Source organism: Tribolium madens, unplaced genomic scaffold, assembly GCF_015345945.1.
Source record: "Tribolium madens isolate multiple individuals breed KSU strain unplaced genomic scaffold, Tmad_KSU_1.1 Scaffold_19;HRSCAF=116;Tcas5.2_LG9, whole genome shotgun sequence".
Classification (NCBI taxonomy): Eukaryota; Metazoa; Arthropoda; class Insecta; order Coleoptera; family Tenebrionidae; genus Tribolium; species Tribolium madens.
The window spans coordinates 6,975,909-6,997,542 of record NW_025400983.1 but is presented as its reverse complement, the minus strand read 5'-3'; the positions used below and the strand labels follow the sequence as shown (position 1 = coordinate 6,997,542).

General features: G+C 30.6%; 4 protein-coding genes across 4 annotated transcripts in view; 1 reads left to right on the top strand and 3 right to left on the bottom strand.

Annotated features, from left to right (window-relative positions):
- Positions 1-2,408: 2,408 nt before the first annotated feature.
- Positions 2,409-7,476, bottom strand: LOC123012903 (elongation of very long chain fatty acids protein-like). The gene is made up of 7 exons (XM_044411127.1): positions 7,323-7,476; positions 3,962-4,027; positions 3,714-3,904; positions 3,534-3,614; positions 3,425-3,481; positions 3,133-3,375; positions 2,409-3,084 (listed from the first exon to the last, which is right to left on the bottom strand). Exons 2-7 carry the CDS (start codon positions 4,020-4,022, stop codon positions 2,743-2,745), a joined length of 975 nt encoding a protein of 324 aa, XP_044267062.1. The 5' UTR covers positions 4,023-4,027; positions 7,323-7,476; the 3' UTR covers positions 2,409-2,742.
- An 11,011-nt stretch (positions 7,477-18,487) lies between these two features.
- LOC123009675 (U2 small nuclear ribonucleoprotein A') lies at positions 18,488-19,648 on the top strand. The gene is made up of 5 exons (XM_044406147.1): positions 18,488-18,639; positions 18,686-18,833; positions 18,882-19,234; positions 19,287-19,412; positions 19,459-19,648. The coding sequence occupies exons 1-5, from the start codon at positions 18,558-18,560 to the stop codon at positions 19,491-19,493; spliced, it is 744 nt and encodes a 247-aa protein (XP_044262082.1). The 5' UTR covers positions 18,488-18,557; the 3' UTR covers positions 19,494-19,648.
- Positions 19,644-20,786, bottom strand: LOC123009670 (serine/threonine-protein kinase Nek8-like). Its single transcript, XM_044406132.1, has 4 exons — positions 20,634-20,786; positions 20,164-20,583; positions 19,963-20,113; positions 19,644-19,914 (listed from the first exon to the last, which is right to left on the bottom strand). Exons 1-4 carry the CDS (start codon positions 20,678-20,680, stop codon positions 19,681-19,683), a joined length of 852 nt encoding a protein of 283 aa, XP_044262067.1. The 5' UTR covers positions 20,681-20,786; the 3' UTR covers positions 19,644-19,680.
- Positions 20,700-21,634, bottom strand: part of LOC123009661 (pancreatic triacylglycerol lipase-like) — a 7,547-nt gene continuing 6,612 nt past the window's right edge. The window contains exons 6-9 of the mRNA XM_044406118.1: positions 21,331-21,624; positions 21,163-21,277; positions 20,914-21,111; positions 20,700-20,865 (exon numbers count right to left, since the gene is read on the bottom strand). Of these exons, the coding sequence (XP_044262053.1) occupies positions 20,769-20,865; positions 20,914-21,111; positions 21,163-21,277; positions 21,331-21,624 (704 nt within the window). The 3' untranslated portion in view covers positions 20,700-20,768. The remainder of the gene's footprint in view (positions 20,866-20,913; positions 21,112-21,162; positions 21,278-21,330; positions 21,625-21,634) is intronic.

The following is a 21,634-nucleotide window of genomic DNA, read 5'->3' as shown; positions in this document are numbered from 1 at the left end:
CTCAACTATAGCTCCGGATTCGATTCGATAGGAAATCAAATCTAGATTCTGACGGTATTTTTGTTTAGGTATATCGCAGGTCATTTTTGAGAAAAGTCACAATTTTTATCTGTTGATTTTAAGCTGATGAYCTRTTTTTGTTAGATGGAAAACGCCATCGAATTTATAACAATGGTTAAAAAGGCTAGTTTTGGAGTTACCGGCGATTATCCTTTTAAATGTTTATATACATTGCCCAAAATTTTGAAAAATTGGGCATTCTACAATTTCTATAAGTCAAATTTAATTTTTCTCACTATACTTAGGGTTCTATTATATTTTATTAATTAGAAAAAATTGTACATAATATAGTCGCATATACAATATACTGAGTGTTTTTAAATTTATATTTAGAGGTGATTTGAACGGACCACAATACGCCTGGCGAAGTGTCAAATGTCAGATTAATAACTTTCAATATGATGATTTGTTCACAATCAAACTTTTATGGAGAGTTTTGACGCCAAATTTAAAAAAACACCCGTTATTTTGGTCGACAATGTAATTTTTTTACATACCTGTTTTTGTACAATTTGAAATTCTTGCCATAATGTTAGCAATAAATCAATAATAGAAAGTTAATCGTTTATACGTATATATTGTTTTGTTTTTGACAAAGAGTAAATTACAAAATTTCTAACATAAAAGAAAAAAAATTTAGTGACATTGACGACCAAAATACAGGTGTCCGGAAAACGCGCACCTCCGTGGCACTGTATTATCGGGCGGTGCCCTAGACAACAAGAAAAATGTTTAAAAAAATCTATCTGTAAATATTTCAAAGTTATGAGAGTTTAAATTTTGCACTTTGACTATTTATTTCTGTTGAGAAAATAATTTTCCAAGTTTTGCTACAGGTTATTAGAAGATAAAACAAGGAAGCTGTATCCTAAATTGTAACTCTGTTTATTGTTATTTGTGGCTTTTATTGGCAAATCTTTTGTATCTTTACTAAATAATTATGAAAAAACATATAGGTACAAGATCATCAGTATCATTAAATAGACATAAAAAATGTCAAATGTAAAAAATAAATGTCAATATTTTTTGACAGATTTGACAGAATTTTTTAAACATTTTTTCACTACTCTGGAGGACTACCCAATTACTCTACTACTACTACTACTACTAATCGTCTGCGGATTTTTGCTACACGCGCTATTAGTGTGACGTCAGTGAGGTACGTGACTGTACCTTTGAAGCTACACTAATAAACATACTTTGTTACCAATGCTTTTCGTATGGACATAAAAAAAGTTTATTTCTTGAATCCTGGACGTATAGGGAGATTATGTTTCCAAGGAAATAGTTGCTATGAAAAAATCTGTGTCGTTTCGTAATGGTTTTAACAAATGTAGTCAACAATTCTGTAAGTTAATCTGTTCTAACCTCACTTTTTGTGTAATGTGTACTTTAAAGTATGTTTACAGAGTTGCCAGAATGTTGCAAACGACAGAGTGGCTAGGTCGTACCAAAACAAAATAAAAAGTATCAACATTCACACAATGTGTATTTGGCTGAGAATATAGATTATTATTTGTTTACAAGTCAATATAAATATCTAGTAAAAAAAAAACTAGTATCAATTTGGTACTATAATATCACAACTGGCAACACTGTATGTTTAGCTTCAGTACAGTCGCGTCTGTGACGTCACGTCTAATAGCGCGTATTGGATAGCAAACCGTAGGTATGCAAAACTGCATACCTCTTTGGAGAGGTACAATTTTTAATAATAATAAAATAAATAAGATAAATAAAAAAATATTTCAAACGTTGATTAGGTTAAGCACAACTTTTGGATTAATATTAAAAAGCGTGTAGGGTAAAAGGGGGAAAGACGGACTTCGGATTTTACACATCAGATTATGTTTTAATTTTTATGCAAATAAAAGTACTCATTTTTTGTTATTTTTATAAATAACCTATAATGCTATGAAAAGAAGAATTGAAAGGTTAGTTTTTTAATTTTTTTTCTGTATTTCGAATTTTGTATTTGGAATAAGTTGCCAAAAAGTTAATGGCTTTCTCTATGATTTTAAAAGTCAAGGTTTCTTTTAAAGTGACATTATTTAAAATCGGTTGGTATTACAGGAGGTGACTGTAAAAGTTTTTAGCATTTTTATAGACAACTTTTTATACACTTAAGCTACGCAGCTGGTTATCTAATGTTTACTGTTAACTGAGGAAATTATTGTTTTATATAATTAATTATACAACAACTACTTTAATTTATATGAATGTAACTTGAAAATGTGTTCTTGAAACGATTTGTTTCAACTTTACTTGTAATTTTTTACTTTTTTAATTCTTTTTGAATCATATCATTCAGTCGAGGTCAGTGCTATCAGTGTCGTAAAAAAAAACAATTACTTTAAAAATAATGTATTTCTGTAAAACTATTTTTACAAATTATTTTACAACAATTAACAATAAATATAGATTAAACCTACTTAAATACGTAGATAAGATCTGTTTTGAAAAAAACAGCTGGAAGAAAGTCTCGAGTCAAAAAAAACTCACACAATTGTATCTTACAGATACGTAAAGATTCGACTGGATGTCTTCAGAGACAAAACCATCAAATTCCAATATCCCATTGCGCTTTTGTACTTAATTACAAATTATTCATACAACTAGTGTGATGAAATTAGCTGGTAAGACATTTTACATTACGACATAAATAAATTATTCTACATTGTGTTACGCTCGAGGATTATCAATGAACACTCTATTTCTTAACCTGTTGCCATCTGAAGTGTAACCTTTAGTCATTTCTTTCACATCATCTGTTTTCTCATAAAGAGCCGTTTGGGTGGTGAAACAAATTCCAATATTGGACCTCTTTGGTTTCACTTCTTCGTCTTTGTGGTCATCGGATTTCACTTTTTTCTCTTTTTTAACATAGGTTTGTTTGTAGAAGTTGGAGAAGAGGAAGTAGAACATGACAGCGTGGAGGCCGATCCACCACACGAAGGCTTTGGGATAGTTGCAGTCGATGAAGAGTAGTTGGAAGGCGTGGACCATGACCAAAACGAATTGAATCTAAAAAAAATTGTTAAGTTGTGACAATTTTACGTATTTTTCATTTACCATCTGAATGGTGGTAAGGTATTTTTTCCACCATAAATACTTCTGGTACTGTGGCCCAAGAGCGGCAATCAAGTAATAAGAGTACATTATAATGTGGACAAAAGTGTTCAAAAAGCCGAAGAATGTGGAGTGTCCTCCGGGAGTAAATTTAACTCCGAACCAAACACTCATCGGCATGATCCCGTGATGGATGACGTGGAGGGTTGATATGTGATCGTTTTTCTTCCGCAAAACAAAAAATATCTGCAAATAATCATTAATTAACAGAATARTTATTATTAGTCACTATTACCGTATCAAGAAATTCTGTGAACTTCGAAAAGTAGTACCACCAGCAACCCCTAGCCATCTRCAAAAAGTGTGTAAAAATTTTTGATTAGATTTTAGGRTTTTGGACTCACTCTCATGGCCAGCGGACTCCTCGAGTAGTCCACAGGTTGGCATTTAAAACTGTAATGGTTCATCCATCCCGCAACCGCACTCTGAAAAAACCAAAACCGATTTGTTTACATTTCTACTAGACTTTGAATTGTGTATCAACTCGTAGTCCTTGAGACTTTGAGCAAAATCCTATAGCTCACCTCGTAAAATAGGTATGTGCTAAATATAACTTGGAATAAATTATAGAATATCAGGGTGTATTTGAGATTGAACGGTTTCCTGTTTTCCATTAATTTGGGGCCTACCACTTTGACGCCGTAAGCGTAAGTTAGACAGATTAGGAGTGTGGGGAATGGCGAGCTCATCAGGAACCAATCGTTGACCCTGGGGTCTAGAAAATAATTCCTCATTAGCATTTTTTTGCAAACACGTGCCGAGATTGTACTACCGCTTTTATTATCCATGAGGTCGTGGTAACCGTCTATCACATTTCTTATTAGTTGTGTCATTTTACCTGAAAAAAAGATCACATCGTAAAAATTCTGTAATTAGATGAAACTATCATAAAATTGAAATGTTCACGCATTTTGCAAGAGTGGTGCAATCCAATAAATACACTTAATTGATCAGCATTTTTTTCGAAATACAAAGAAAATATGTGTGTTTGGAAATACGTCGCAACATTTTTCGAGATGTTGCAGCATTTTTATTAGTTTTTTTAAGCCCAAACAGTGATTGATCTAGAATTCAATTCATCTGGAAACATATTTGCAAGCTTTTATTTTTAAAACTGAAACTATTTATACCAATAAAAGGGAAGTTTATACATTTAAGAAAATATGTAATTTCAATTTTTTTGAATAACAATGTACGGATCGGAATAAATTCTAGACTTTTTTTGTATTATGCAATGTTTTTCAAATTAGCAATTGAAAACAACACTAAAATAATGTAAAAAAATATTTTTTTGAGTTTCATAGTCTACAATTTTCATGATTATCGCAACGACAATGTGAGTACGTAAAGAGTTTTAAATAAATAAATTATGTATGAGATTATATGTTTTTGCATTTTACTTTAAAATAAAGAAAACTTTGAATTTTTTTACATAATCAGATTATATTTGAACTTTTCTGTTTTAGAAGTAGATTTTTTTAATTACAAAAAACAGACTAAACAGTGTATCTCCGGATAAGACCACTTTTGGAAAAGATAAAAATTCCCAATTTGAATTTTATTTTTTTTGGGATTCAGCCCTGCTTGGTTAAAGATTAATTTCTGACATAATTTTAGTTTTGAAAAATCAAGTATGCTTTGGAAATTTTCTAAAACTAGTTTTCTGTAGCATAAAGTGCCTTTTAWGTGGCAAATACAAAAAGTTATTAAAAAAGGTTGGTTTGGGCTTCAAAATCATCGGCCAACTATAATTTTTATTTTTTTTTACAAGATAATTGCTTTTTATAAACAGAAACGTCAAAAATATGTTTAGTACTAATAATCTAAATGTAATTTTTTTATTCATAATAAAAGAACAGTTAAAAATAAAATTCCATTCCATTCCATAAAATTTTCCATTTGTGAAAAATATAYAATAATAATGAAAAATTATAGTTGGCCCATGGTTTGAAATTTGGTATACAAGCCTAGATGTTGATTTTAAACAACTTTCCTTAATAACTTTTTGTCAAATTTGTAACACAAAAGGCACTTTACAGAAAAATAAATTTTTTGAAAATTTTCAAGACATTTTTCAAAACTAAGATTATGTTAGAAATTAACCAAGAAGGGCTGAACCTCAAAAAATAAAGATTTAATTCGATTTTTTTTATATTCTACAAGAGTCGTTTCACCTATCCGGGGACACTGTGATTTCAAAAAACATAAATAAGTTAGAATAATTGTCTTTTAATTTTGATTCTGTTAAAAAAATTCTCGTACTTTTTTTTCTAAATTATTTTCAACATTTTTATTTGTCAAATAGATTTAAAAAAAACCCTTGACGTTTATCCATTTTTTGAATAGTGCATGGGAGCAGTTATTGCGCTATTTTTATATATAAAAAAAATTCATTCAGTTTTAAGATTCTTTGAACATGTGCTATTTTGTTCCAAATCGTTMATTTTTTTAAAAATGTTTTCATTTATTTTGACATTTTGAAGTTAGACGACAAGTATCTTTAGTTGTAGCGTTATTTTGGATCAATATGTGTGTTGTAAAAATAGGTTAAATATTACCGTTTGTATGCTATTAAATTTTTCAATAAAAGAAAAGTTTATTGTTTTACACAAACAACTTAACTTTTTATTTAACTTAATTAATTAATTAATGTCTGGCCAATTTTGTTGAATCTATAATTATTACGAAGAAAGTGTTGTTTACTGGTAGTTATCGTGTACTACATACTGCGAAATAAAAAATTATTATTTTGCTTTGATCAACATAACTAATTACAAATTGAGCTGTTTGAACTTTTGCATAATTGCGGGTAATAACATAGAACGATCTAGGATGTAAACCAGAAGTGGTTAAAAAAGACAAAAAAGTTAAAAAAAAAAAGTCAAAACTCGTTTGAATCCATCCTGTTATTACCGAAATTTCATTCATAAACAGGTTTACCTTAGCGGTTTTATTGAACCGCTCCGATTATCCTTGATAGTCAAAGGATAATGCAAAGATAAACTGAATTGTTGCATCGACGTTGAGATCAGCATTTTGAAAGTGAAAACAATTTTCCATCGAATTAGTAAGAACGTTAATTACACGCTTTTTCCTTGTAGCAATAAAAACAAAATATTTTCTTTGTTGTTGATGATTTGAATTCAAGTCGTCAGTGAGCGATTTATTATTACTTGACGTGCAAATGCTGAGACTGCAAATTGTTTATTTGAATAACCGTAAGTGACGTAATTCAAGGTTCAATATTTCCGAAAAAATTTTCGCGCTCTGAAATCGAAAAACCCGTTCGATTGCAATTAATTCACAAGGAATTATCATTGACAAGTTCCTTGGTACGAAGAAAATCCGAGCCCAGTTGATATTCTGTCGGTGTAAATTTAAATATGGGAAAAAGTTTAGTAATAGTACCATCACATTAATGCACTACAGGTTCGGGTTTCACTTGTCTATTTGTTTTTGCAATAATTAAATCAGCGTTACTCAAATGAAAATCTTCAATTATCGCCAATGTTGAAACGCTGTCTTAACCATAAAAAACAATTCCCGATTTTTCAAAATTCAGTTCAACTATTGCTCCATCGGCATTTGGAATGAAAGTTGATTCGAATCCACCGATAGGTAATTTTTAATCGGAGGAAAATTCCGGTTGAATTAAACCAACGGTTATATAACTGAGTGCAATTACTCGCAATGTGGGCCATTGTGTCAGTTCACACTGCGATAGGAACGAAATGGAAAGTGCTATACGATACGGGCTTGGAGATTGCATCCAACACTATTATTTTGCAATTATTAAGAAAATGCCAATAAACGATTTCGTTTATGGTGCATAAAGTGGTTGCGAAATTCTGCTGTGTGGCAGGTTTTGTTACAAAAATTTTCAAGTTTCGACATTAGAAAGCTCATTTTTCATGCGAAATATTCGATTGATTCGAAATGTCTGCGTGTAGCAAGTTTTGTTGTAAAAATTTTGTTTCAACATTAGAGAGTTTCAAATGTCAGATGGGTTCGGATTTGTCGCAATATTTTATTGAAACGTTTTTAAATGTTAAACAACTCGAGGTTAAATCGGAATAATAATTAAAAAAAATAATTACTTGTCAATGCAAGTTTTCTCAATATGGTCGACTTACCTTAATATAAAATTATTAAATTATCACAGAACACGAATCACTCAATTTGCGTTAATTGTTTTTAAGGGTACTGTTTCGTTCTACTATTTACCGATAGTGAAGACAGTTTACTAAGGCTACGACTGCAACTAACTTGAGCAAAGTTTTCAACCAGAAGCGCGTGCAAACTTTTATAACGCGTCCCCACCTGGACTTGAAACTTGACCTATCTTACGACGCTTATTTTCGACTATTATTTTATCAATCGTTTTTTGGTATTTCCTTTGGATAATTAAAATTGGGAATTTCTCTAAAATTACAGGACATTAAAAGCATTTTATTTAATTTTTTTCCAATTGTTTCTTCCATATTACGATTTTTATTTATTACCTATAAACTTTTCAAATTTTATCAAACTCTTGGGCTAAGAAGAACCATATTTTTGCTTTTATACTCGTATTTTACAATTTTGCCGTTTAAATCACTATCAGGGTTTTTACTTAATCTTTTAAATTCTATTTTCGTAAAGAGATCATCAGAAAATAATACTTTAGTCTATTTATTCATTTTTTTTATTTTGAAAATTTTTGAGTTCAAGGGCAAACTTGAACGTTCACCGTGTTTCTGGATGCCTACAATATCATGATGATTTGGCACATATTTCACAACTAACCAAAACAATTTTTTGAGAATCAAAAAAATTGATAGTTTTTTTGAATAAATCTTCTCAGAATTTATAAATAAATTGCGCAAAATTATTCGCATATTTAGTCATATGTATTTACAAGCGGTGGAATGAAATGCTTTCGGTTTCTAAACCACAATTGATGACATTCTTCTGATGACATTAATTGACAGTTGATTTAATAAATGCTGGTTTTAGGAGATTATAAGACAACAGGTGGTTTCTAGTGAAACTGTTATTTTGAACACTATTTTCAAAATGACATTTCGAGACCGCAACATTTAATCGCGAACGTACAAGAGTAATAGTTATTTACGAACTAAGTGCGAGAAGACATCTTTCGCGCATTATTTGATGCTCGAGCGACGAAGGGGCGAGTGCTTCATTTGCGGGAAAGTGCCGAATACGTCTTCGCACTTCGAGGTTTATACAATATTTTTTAATAAAATTGATTGTTACCAGTAGTGAATAATAGATAACACTTGAAGTAATGCGCTCATGCGCGAAATATGTCTTCGCAAATAACTGTTGGCTACTTAATAAAAATGTAAAAAATGTATCGCATGTGTGTTTAATTAAATCACCGAAATTTTCCTCAATGACAAAGTTTCTTTTAATAAAAAATAATTATAATATTTACAAACACGCAATAAAGGTTACCGAGTTCAAGAAAAACTGTTAATTTTTTTAATTTTTACCACGCGTGGCTCATTCTTAAAATTGTTATTTGGGACAATTAGAACTTGTTCAATTTTCGATTCCTTACATTTTTGTTATCGCATTTTATTAATGGTGTCTTTAACCGAAAGTAATTTTTGGGTAGTTTTCCAAATTTGTTGGAATTTAAATAAAATTTCATGGAATCTTTCAGCGCAAAGTTGAAAGACTAAAAAACGGTTTACAGGTGCGCACCGAATACGCTCACTTCTTGTATATTTATTTATTAATAGCTTATAAACACATGGAGGAAAATTTTTGGTTCATTAGCTAATTTATTGGTGACTTATTATTCGATCGGATTATTTACTTTCCACTTGTTTTTTCTATTTTTGACGTCAAGATTTTAAATATCGAAAATGTAGTTTTAAATTRCAAATGTATTTTTGCATGTCCTTGTTTTCCACCTTTTTGCGAGATTAAAATTAGCCTTCGCGATTTTTTATTAAACTAATTTTTATTACAAGCGTACAAGCTAGCATCATCTTGTAATTATATAATTATTCGGAGAATTATTATTTCTTACATGAAATCATCGTTTATTGTGCTAAYACGTATATTGTGCCAATAATTTTATTGGAAATAGAYTAGTCGAGTTCACCAAGCTAGGTCACATTTGTTTATTATTTCGGTTTTGTAACGGATCAAAAAACCTTCGGCAGGTTGGCGAAACCGCATTTCCCTTCTTCTTGTCACAATTTCCAAGAAGTGATTTGGAATTCCCCGAGAACTGGTCTTGGGGTAATCATAAAAGATTCTCTGCTAATCCCCCWCAACGTTCTAGAACGCAATTTGTACCAAAATGCAGATTCATTACACCGATGGAATTTTCCAAACCCATTTTCGTCAAATCCAATTATTTCGTAAGTCTGTAACAAAAGATTTGGTTGCGGTTATTGAAATTAATAAGCTCCAAAAAGTGATTGTTTTCATCTGAATTTTGTAATTTCTGGCGCCTGGAGAAACTATTTCAAAAATGTTGCAACTTGTGCCTAATAGAAACTGTAATTAAAAAGCGATAAAAGCGTTTTCTTGTAATGCACTGAAATATGTTTCATACAAACTCTTCTGTGCCCAAAAAAAGAAATAACAAGGAAGTGGGTCATAAATTAATTGTCATTATAAAAAACTGGTTTGATTTGTCTTTGCGAATACTRATTTGTTTGTTGTGGAAAAATTGGGCATACATTTTAATATAAAGAACTAGAAAATAGTTGACTGTAATCAATTTTTTCAGAGAACTTTGCTTTGTTTCGGTAATCGGTTAAGGAGTTACTGATAAAACAAGTGAAAGCGTTGAAATTGTAACTTGTAAGGTAATTATTTATAAACAGAGAACTGTGTTTTTGACTAGTAGGTGGAATTTTGGAATACCAAAATACATATTTCATAGTTCAAAATAAATTTCATACTCCACATCACAATAAATGCAAAGTGTTATACACACTGACCAACTTATGAAATTCCTCGCAATAAAAAAAATTGACAAAAAGGATTACGTTACTCTGTCGAATAAATTTTAAAAATGATATAAAATAATTTCAACTTTCACCCCTGCTTCAATGAATAACATCAAATTGATGACTTTTTGCAACAGTTTATAATTAAATTGCATCACGTATAAGTGATAAAATGTGTAATAAAATTAATTTTTTTCGTAACATAAAAATTGTTTTATTTATACATAGTTTTAAGTACAGGTATGTGGCTACTGACAGAAACAAATTAAGAGAATTAAGAGTTGTACACTTTAATAATTTTTTAATTAATTTACGTTTGTTTATTCATTTGTTATCTGTTTTCCACCATGTCATTATGAGGCAATTAAAACACTGTCTTCACTTCTGAAATGAGTCATTTTATGAGTATTTTGTATTTTAAAAAATAAGATTTGTATTCTTCAGTTTTTGTATTTTAGTTTCTAATTAGACAGACTACAATGCAAATAAATCCAAGCATAAAAGTACTTTTGTTTCATTCTCTGACTTATTTATGAACGCTGAAATAAAAATACTCAAAATATACAAAGTGAAAGTTTCTTTAGCCTACACCCAACTTCCTAAAATCAGGAGCTAAGAAAATGGGTTTATACTGGATCTCTAAATCGGTGTCACAAACTGTTTTTACATAATTAACATGAGTAGCATGTTATTTGTCAAATTGCTTTGGTTACGCTTTATTCATTTTCGAATTAATTTAATAATTTATGAAATTGTCCAAAAACCCGTTTTTGTGCAACCGTCGAAGATTTGGTCCTGGTGATAATAAGGAAGAGGAAGAGGAAGGTGTGTGATGCAACAAATGGGCAAGACAGGTAGATGAAATCAGTGGCTGGTAGCAAAAATGGGTTAAAATGTTTACAAACTGAGAAATGCAAATTTTCTAAAGCGTCATTCGATTTTATAAAACTTATAAAACTAATATTGACCCATGATCTTTGTGACATTGCAACCGCTATTATTCTCGGGAACTTATTATGTGTTTAATGGTTTTAATTAATTTTTGTTTTGYTGGTGTTTGAGTAAATAAGAGAAGCTGATTAATAATAAATGGCACTGCAACGTGCAAAATGACGTCGCTTTTGACTCTTGACTACACTAATTTCTCGACGACAACCTCATTATTAATGAATTGYAATTACACATTTTATTTTTATTTACTAGCATTAACTATCAAGTGACTGTTTTTAGTATTGTTGGTAATTAAATAGCAATTGCGCAAAAATGGTTTCCAAAAATTAAAGAAAGTCAAAAGCATAATATTTGATAACAAGTCGCCCCAGGTTAATTTCACTTAGTTAATTTGTTATGTAAAAATTAATAGGAAATTGTCAACTCGACCATATCACATTTCGTAAAAAATAAATATTTTTTTCTGTTTTTCCTTCCTGGCAAGTGCGTGTTCTGGGGATATCCCAGAGATTTAAATGAGCGGTAAAGCACTTAGAGAGACATACATTTCACGTCCAAAATCACGTTTTGAATAGATAAGACCGATTTCGAGGACATGGGCAAAAATGTGAWTTTTTTTATTTTTATAGGATGAATATTTAATGCTTTTATTCAAATGGAGACTAAAGTATTTACAAGTTTTTTGTATTTTAATTTTTGAGTCACTAAACGAGACGTTTTAACTTTTTGAAGTCCTTGGATCAGTAAATACCTACTGCTTTTTTCTAAAATTCAACTTTTACTCTGATCTTGTTTTTGTCAAAAAATTTGACAACGTATAAGCGTTAGCCTTGATTAAAAATGTCGCTATCTGGAGATGTTCGTAATTTAACTTCCCACCTGATTTTTTATCTGTAAAAACAAAGTTTAAATACTCATTAAATTATCCAGCTTACATAATATTTAATAATTAAATACAATTCATCACTTTTTTATGTATAAATATGACGCAAGTCTAATGCAAGGATAATTTCAAACTGCATCTAGGGTGACTTTAGCACGTGCTAGAGTTATTTTAATACAAACATTATAATTTTTAACGAACTTGAAGAATTAATTTGCTTTTTAGAATTGAAAGGAAATTATTTCACCTGTGAGTGACATAACACATAGTTATGATAAATAGGTTCAAAGTAAATCGATTCAATAGTTTATTTTACTATATACCACTGGTTTGTCATATTTAGGAAATGATTTATCCTATTATTATATTGCTATAATCATTAGTTAGGCGCCATCCTTAACTGATTCCAAGTCATTGATTATAAAATTACGGTAACCTTCCAAAATGTTTTCATTACATCACAAATTTGTGACCTTAATTTACCGAAATAATGCATCATGTCATCAAATTCAGTTGCTCAAAATTTGATTTTATTGGGTAAAACGTAATTAAATTAATATTGCACTTACAACAGTTAATTTTTTCATCACTTTTTTGAAAAGAAATTTGGAGTAAAATTTCTTTTTCAATTACAAGATTTAAATCATTTATTGTAATTACTTTGACGTTCACTTGAATTATTTGATTCTCTTTTATTGTAAACAGAACGAGCGTCAGACTTTTGCAGACACGCTATATAATTATTATTTTTCAAGGGGATTTTCTGGTTGATAATTCAACTTGTTATTCTGGTTACAGTTTATTAACACTAGATGCAAGTACGTAAAGAGACTGGGATTTTGTCTCAGTAACTTCAACCTGTTTGTAAAAATAAATCGAAAACTTCTTGAAACCTGATACAACCATGACCTTCGAGCATTTTTGATTTCTTTTACTTTTTGCGAATTCATCTTTATTGCGTTTATTGCATAAACCAGAACGAATTTAATGAAGAGAAAACGGGAAAATAATATTTTTTGAATTCCATATTATGCACTTTTACATTTAATTTTGAGAGGAAACAAATATTTCTTTCTATAAAAATGTGATTGTTTATGAGAATAAAATTTTTGAAATTTAATTTTGTAAAAGAAAATATAACTTATAAAGTGCACTGACTAAATTTTGAATCTCTATTTTAGAGGGTACGATGGGGTTCATGACGAAAAAATGCAAAATATTTGGTGAAAAATAAAATAAAAATTTAACTAACTTCTTTTTTGTAAATGTGTTTACCAAAATTAGTTACTGGCGCGAAATGCGTATAAATTTAAATGTAAATTCAAATGTTACTTTTTTGTAGGAATCAAGAATTTTAAACACAGAAATGCTTTTTCAGTCTCAATAAAAAATTGTAAGTGACCTTGTTGTTTATTTATAACATTTTGAAACACGTGCTACATCTTTACAACATAGCTATTAATTATTCTCTCCAAAATTGAGACAAACCTTTGAAAATTTGCAAAAAAATTTATTTATAAAATTATGGGAGTTTAAATTTTGCACTTTGGCTCTATTACCAGTAGCATTAAATAGACATAAAAAATGTCAAATGTCAAAAAATAAATGTCAAAATTTTTTGACAGATAGAATATTTAAACATTTTTTCCATGTGCCTGATATCTTATCTTACTTGAATTTTTTTTCAGGGGCGCGAGTTGTACACAACTGAAATAAGAAACGGATCTTCTTCACTTTTTTATTTTTGTAATACTCTGGTAAGAAATCAGTGAATCATTTTCAGTTCAAGTGCAAAATAGTTTTAATTTTCTAGTAGCTCCGTTATTTTGCTAGTCACTTAGTAAACAATAATGAATCCGAGTCATAAATAACAACAATAGTCATAATGCTTTAATTAAGAATTTATCAAAATTGTCAACAACATTATTTACGTATTTTGTTTGCTAAAATGTGCATTTTAATTTATATAATTTGCCACAAAAAGCAGTATTATGTTTTTATAATAAATTTAAGAATGTATTGCCGGAGTCTGAGTTTTTGTAGCTCAAGCTCAAGGTCTTGTAATTTCTAATAACCACTTGCACTTTGGTCGTTGGGCAAGAAGTGGACCCCCTTGATTTGGTTGCAGAAAAGATGACTAATGACTTTACTATTGACACCGATTTTAGAAAAGGATTAAGAAATTTTTATATAATAATCGGAAATCTAACTTTGGAACTTCCTATCATTCCAGTTCAAGATCAGGGTCAAAAAGATCAGTTTCATTTTTGGCCAAATATGTTAATTAATCACTGTTTTTTTATTTTTTTTTTAAGGAAAAATTAGGAGGAAGTAAGAATGTAAGTAAATAAATCAATTAGGTCTATAATATCGCCAGATAAGTGCTAATTGGCTGTAAATATTGTTACTTGGTGATACTACCTACAAATGTCTCCTTTCAATTATTACTTAACAATATTACTCAATGTTTACTAAAAACCAAATACATAACATCTACCTGGGTTTAGGGAGTAACGATCCGTTCAAACTCAAGGTTAATAATTTTTGAATGAAAGATTTTTTTACAAGCCAAGAGCAAAAAATCTCCTTTCTGCCCTTGACAAGATGATTCTCTAATTTAATTGATGCTGTCATATTTTGACGTCAGTTGCAAACTTTTGACCGGGATTGATGCGAAAAAAATGATTGACGCAAAGTCATAAACAATGCATATTTTTTGTTTGAATCTTTTGACGTTAATAAATTGTTAAAGTAATTTGTAAGAACCGGATGTTTCTACCGAATTCTGCGAGGTCTTATCTAAATTTGTGTGTTGATTCGGAAACCTTTACTGACCTTAACAGGGCAATGGTCTTACGAGAGACGACCTCCAGAGTAATTTATTGAATTGGTGCTCTCGATATTAATATTAAAACTTGTCATAAGTTACGATAATGATGACAATAGATTCAGGTGGTGACCTCTTTATAAATTATTCCGGGGTTTAATCACAGTGCTCACAGGGTCTAGTTTTTTAGAAAGTCGATTTCTTTTTTAGAAATTATGCATGAAAACAATGAAAAATTAAATAATTTGGAACTATGTATTCCATAAGTTGTGGCTAAAGTTGGATAAAATGTATGTGTAGTTTGAATTACAATTCTTTATTGGTGTGGGGAGATGAACTAATGAGAAAATAGGCACAAGTGTCTATTAAGTGGGTTAAATGTTTTGAATTTTATTATTTGTAAAATTTCGATTTATTAGACAAATCTACAAATAATTTTCGTTATATTAAAAAAACTACATAACATTAAAGTTAGACCACTTAGGAGTTAAGTTAGTTTAAGTATTTTTATTGACATTTAGTATTTTAATTTTTAATTTACTTCATATGGTAATGTACGCAAATTTTATTTTTTGTCATATTGTTTATGTTTACCTAACAATTTTTACTGTTTTTGCCTGAATTTATAGTTGTTTCTTTTTTAACCAATTTAATTAGTTATCGATGAATTAATAATCAAATTACTTTACATGTGGAAAATTGGAATGTATGACATTTCAACTTCATTTAACAAATTATATGGAATATCAGGTTCTGGTTGAGAAATTGTCACTTTCTTATCATTTGATATGTAATATGATGGTTCAGGTTGGGAAATGGCCACTTCTCAACTCGAAAACTGATAAGGAAGTGAGCACTTTCCAACCTGAACTGGCATTTGTCAAGTTTTTTTAATTTTTTTTTAAAGTATTGTTTTTATTTTTTTATTTTACATTTTAATTGTTTTTTTGAACAAAATTATTATTATATTCTACAGGCTATTTCAGAACTCACCCCTTAGAGAAAATTGATAAGTAAGATAAGGTACACTACTTCAAAAAATTAAAGGAACAAAAATATTTCATAATTTTTTTTATGATATTATGAAAAACAGTCGTATATCTAGATTTAATAAAACATTTTGAAGCTTTAAGTTTCTAGTTTTGAGAACTTTTGGCAAAAATTTTTTCTGTGCTACGGTTATCACGCAATCCTAAATAATATCACGAGAAAAAAATCTAATTATTTTTTGTTTTAGTCTACGGACTTGGGATTTTTTTTAAGTTAAGTCAAAACATGTACCGGATAGCATGTTTATTCACCTTTAATATGCTTTTTATATTCTTTTTACGTCAATTCTTTTGCCTTTGATCCTCGATATCTCACAGAGAATATAAAGGTAGTGTCAAAAACTGGAATAAATGTCTTACAAGATCCTTTTATGATTCTTTGAAAAATATTTTTTTTTACTCACTGACAATCTTTGTCAAAATAAGAAAAACAATTAGAAGAGGGAACAATGAAGTCGTATCCTGAATTGTAACTATTACTATTAACGTTATTTGTTGCGTTTATTTGCAAAGTTTTTCTATCTTTACTGAATAATTGTTATGAAAAGATCAAATGTTAAAAAATAAATGTTAAATTTTTTTGGCAGACAGACTTTTTTTAAACCATTTTTCTATGTTTCTGATATCTTATTATATCACTTGGCATTTTTCTCTGGGGCGCAAGCGCTAAACACTGTATACTAAAAATGTATTCGTCCTTGATCTTGACATTAATCTTTTTTTTGGCTTAATTAGTCTTCTTAACTATTTCATAACAAAGAACTATTGTCTGGTATTTTATTATCATAAAAATCTGGCTCACTTATTTTACAGTTAAAAAGAATTAATTTTCTCAACAAAACATTGTGTATCTTGTGGTGAAAATACATTTTTGCGCCTGCTTTACAAGAGGAACTAATTAAATAAATGAAAATCTCTTCTACCAGCCCCAAGCAAACATTTATTTAACTTTTGTAACCGAATCCTACTTTAAATTTCTTCAAAGAGAATAGAACGAAAATGTGTGATACATCAGGAAAGAATTTTAAAAAATTGGTAGTCCTTGACAGTTTCTCTGTAAACAAGTCTGTAGAGAAGAAACTAGAAGAGAAGAAAAAATTAAAATGATCTTTTTTGTTATGTTGGTACTCCATATTTGCATATAGGTACATCATTATTATTTTTATTGCTTTATCCAGGAAGTGTGGTTTCTATTTTTATGTTCAAACCGCAAAGTTTGTTGTAACCGAAAACATTTACCAAAATTTCATTGACACTGGATGATATTTCCGTTATTTCAAATTTAAATAATTTATAGTCTAAGGTCTAGTGTGACACATTAAAAATTGAATATTTTGTATTTGATAACAACGATTGTAATTTGTAAGAGTTGGTAACCGTTTTGAAAAATGCGTTTCTTCATCGTGTAGTACTATGTGTTTCCGCAATACCACATCATTAGACATTCTTTCATTCTGTAGTCTGCGAATGTGGGTTAATGATGTTATTTTATTAAATACTTTTTAAAATGAATTTTAAATAGTTKAGAATCGGATCGAAAGTTGACAATGCAATTAATTATGATTCACCTTTTTGTAAACATGGAATTTAACTCAAAGGAAGTCCTTGCTTAAGGTCTTGTCAGACCGGAAACAAATCGCAGCCTTCTCGCATATTTTGGGCAAAGATATAATTATTTAATAAAGTGGAGATATTTATAGAGAATTTTCTTATAGAAATAGATACTGTGTATGCAGCGTTGCTAAATTAGGCGATTTGCAGTACTGTTTCGAAGGCACTCGCACTTTTATTCCAATTAGCATAAGTAAACAAGGTAACAATTACATTCTTTCAGGTGGGTGGTATTATACAATTATTACACAGGTACTTTATGGCATTGCGTATTTGAAGTTGATCCTATAGAAATTCGTAATGTGAGAAACTTTTTCTTAATGTATACAATTTGGCTCCTAATTAATCATCATGAAATATTAATAAGTCTTTGCTTGTAGGTAGAACATTCTTTAAGTTTAACTTAATTAACTCGGAAAAATCGGTATTTGATACAACAACTGAACTGGAAAAACACTGAAGGAAATTTTCTCCTAGATTAAAAATGAAACGAGTTTTTTTAAATCACAGGTACATACATAGTTGTTATAAGTTCAAATGGAAATAAACCCGTGAGTTTGGATAAACATTTGTGACGTCAATGAATAATTTTACTCATATTTTTTAGTACTAAGAGGAAGTGAAAAAGACAATAGCATAATTTGTTTCATGGGAAATTATTATTTGATTTATTGATGACGATTCGGGTTATCCAACAGACAGTATTTCAGACGTATATTCCACAAATTCAAAGTGTTTAACTAATTGTTTAATAACTTTTTTAAGCAGAATTAACATAATTATTATAAACGCAAATCGGTGAAATCATTGTTTATTTTCAATATATTATGGGGTTCGGTGAAAAACATTTTTAGATATATTTTTACGTTTACTATTATTGCTTATTCAGTGAAAAAATATTCCGAATTCATGGTTAATTCATTAATTTTTTTGTAATTTTTAAAAATTCTGTTGGATGCGCCCTCTTGCAATATTTCGTTGTAACAATTACAGAAACCTGCAGGATCAGTCAGTAAAATTTCATGCCGTGTGCGTTGTTTGTTTGATTATAATTATTCGATAAAAACCTAATTATGGTTAAGCTAACAGCTGAGTTAATTCAAAATTCTATGCAATACATAAATCCGGTTAAAGATCGCGAATTGGATTTACGAGGTGAGAATGAAAGATTAAAAGTTGGGTTATGTCATTGTTTTTTTAGGTTACCGCATCCCCGAAGTGGAGAATCTGGGGGCTACCGGCGATCAATTTGACACAATTGACTTTTCCGACAACGATGTACGCAAGCTTGATGGTTTTCCGTACTTGAAACGATTGAAATGTTTGCTTTTTAACAATAACCGCATTGTGTAAGTTGGAGCTTTTTTGGGGCTAATTTGAGTTGTGGGGTGTTTTAGACGCATTGGGGAGCATTTGGAGGAGTACATTCCTAATTTAGAGTCGCTGATTTTGACTGGAAACCATCTGGAAGAGTTGGGTGATATTGAGCCTTTATGCACTTTGGAGAAACTCACTACACTTAGTCTTTTACATAATCCTATCACTTCTAAACAGCATTACAGACTGTACTTAATTTATAAGTTACCACAGTTAAGATTGCTCGATTTTCGTAAAGTCACTGCAAAGGAAAGAGATGAGGCTAAAGCTTTGTTTAAGAGTAAAAAAGGGAAGGAGATTAGGAAGGAAATTGGAAAGAGGGCTAAAACATTCATTCCCGGAGGTACAGGTAACAATATTGCTAAAAGTAAAGGTACGTTTTTTGTGTTTATGTGTTTTATTTATTGTAATTGMGGTTCTTTTAGGTCTTACTGATGAAGAAATTGCTAAAATTAGAGAAGCTATAAATAAGGCCAGTTCTTTGGAAGAGGTTGAAAGGTTACAGAAAATTTTGCAGTCTGGTCAAATCCCAGGCCAAGAAGAAATGAACGGTAATTTTTTTATTAAGTTTTGTTAGAAATGTAACTTTTTTTTTAGGATACCAAAATGGACAAAGCATGGAATATGAATAAATTTTTTGAGGTAATTTTCAGTCAGGTGTACATTTAATTAGTATTTTTATTTATAAGTTCCGTTGATAAGAATATTGTACTACACAAAATACAAGGTTGAGAAGCGAGCTGAATTAATTTTTCATTTTTTTCTAATAAAACAATACATACAAAAACTGGTAATTTATTTCAAGACTACAACCAAACTTTAAACCGCATTAAAATCAAACTTTTGCCCCTTCGAAATGCACCCCAAGTTCGTCCCCAAAATGTGCAAACTCGGAAAAACATCAGTCAAACTCATCAAATCCTTAGTATTGGGTCGGTCGTTTGGATCGATTTGTAGCATTAATTCAACCATTTGTTGCATCTGAATCCCGTAATAACTCACATCGATCATTTTCTTCTGACCAGCAGCAATGGCCAAAACCACGTTATAAATCTGAAAAAAAATCGATAACAAATGTACGAAAAGCGTGAAAATCGTTACCGTTCCTTCATACATGCGTTCCAGGGCACATATTTCGTATAAAATGCAGCCAAGAGACCAAATRTCCGATTTGATGTCGTAGGGCTTGCCATCGCATAATTCTGGGGCCACGTAGTTGCAAGTTCCGATRACGGTGTGGGCGTTTTTGTTACTAAAAGAGTCGGAATTAATTTTAAAACTAATGAAATTGTCGGTGTATACTTGAGAAGGATTTTAGATATTCCGAAATCGCCAATTTTGATAACATCGTCTCGTAGTCCCGTGAGAAAAATATTTTCGCTCTTGAGGTCACGGTGGATCACTTTCCGGGAGTGAATGTGGTTCAAGCCCATCAGAATTTGGCAAAAGAGATTCATGACAGTCTGTGGTGAAAATCTCTTGGGTTTGGTTTTGGAAATCAGATCGAAAAGTGTCCCCTTATTCGCGTACTCCATCACGATGTATAAAGACCCACTTTTCATAAAGCTGTCGTAAAATTGGATTATGTTGGGATGATTTAGCGATTTTAGGACTGCCACTTCGTTCTTGGCATCTTCCATGTTGACTGATTTGAGATCGGCATTGATTCGTTTAATTACGATTTTTTGTTGGTTGTGTTTTCTCTCGCACAAGTGGATAGTCCTGAAATTGTTTTTTTTTTGTAGTAATTAGACTAATTTAAAGTTACTGACCCAAAAGTGCCCTGCCCTAATAAACTTATAACGGTGTACAGGTCCATGTTTAGTAAAACACACAACTGAATTTAGTATTTATTAAAACGACAAACATAAAAATACTATCACAATTTTTTCAACTAGAATTTTTGTCTACGAAAAACAATTATCTGTACTCAGGGTTATCGTGAAGGCGGAGTTTAAGCCGATTGTGTCCTTCAAAGCCGTGTCTTTCTGGCAAAACTGCCAACTAAAAATTACATTAAGTAATTAATAATTTTTTTTATTAATTAATTACCTATTGCTGTACATGTCGCGAATTTCAACTTTGTCTATATAGATTGTTGGAATATACGTATTGTTATTTTCTTCTTCGTATTCCAAATCAATGAATTTCAAAGTTGCGGTTAAAGTTTTCACATTTTCGGTCAAAGTCTCATAGGCTGCGACCCCCAAGCCGCTCATAACAGTCCCCGTGGTGATTAAATCGTCCGCACTGCAGTAATTAATTTTAGTTGTGTTTTATTAATTAAAAAATTACTCTTACTCGCATTCAATTTGGAACGAGACATTGTGGTGTGGATACTTCAAATCCAGCAACAAAACCCCTTTGATCGCTTCAGTTTTGGGCGAGATGTGAATCGAGGCCTGGAGTTGTGTTCCTAAAACCGCGTTTAATTACTTGAAATTTCTATGTAAATTGATTTTGTTTTACCACAATAAGGTGGTGTTGCTCGCGTTACAAAGAACATAACACCCTCTCCTTTGATGTCTTCGCCGAACCGGCCGATGTCGTTTCGGTAATTTAAATCAATTGCGAGCGAACTGTTGGGTTTTGGTAAATGAGGGAAACAGAATCCTCTTTCAAAGGATTTTAGACCTCCAGGACATCTGAAAGCGGTAAATTCGCAACGGTTTTGGTTGCCGGCGGCCTTGTTGAGGAGGGTCTCTTGGAAAAGGCGCCAGGCGCGGATGTGGCTGCATGCGACTTCCCGAGTTAAAATTTTGTCTAAAAAAAA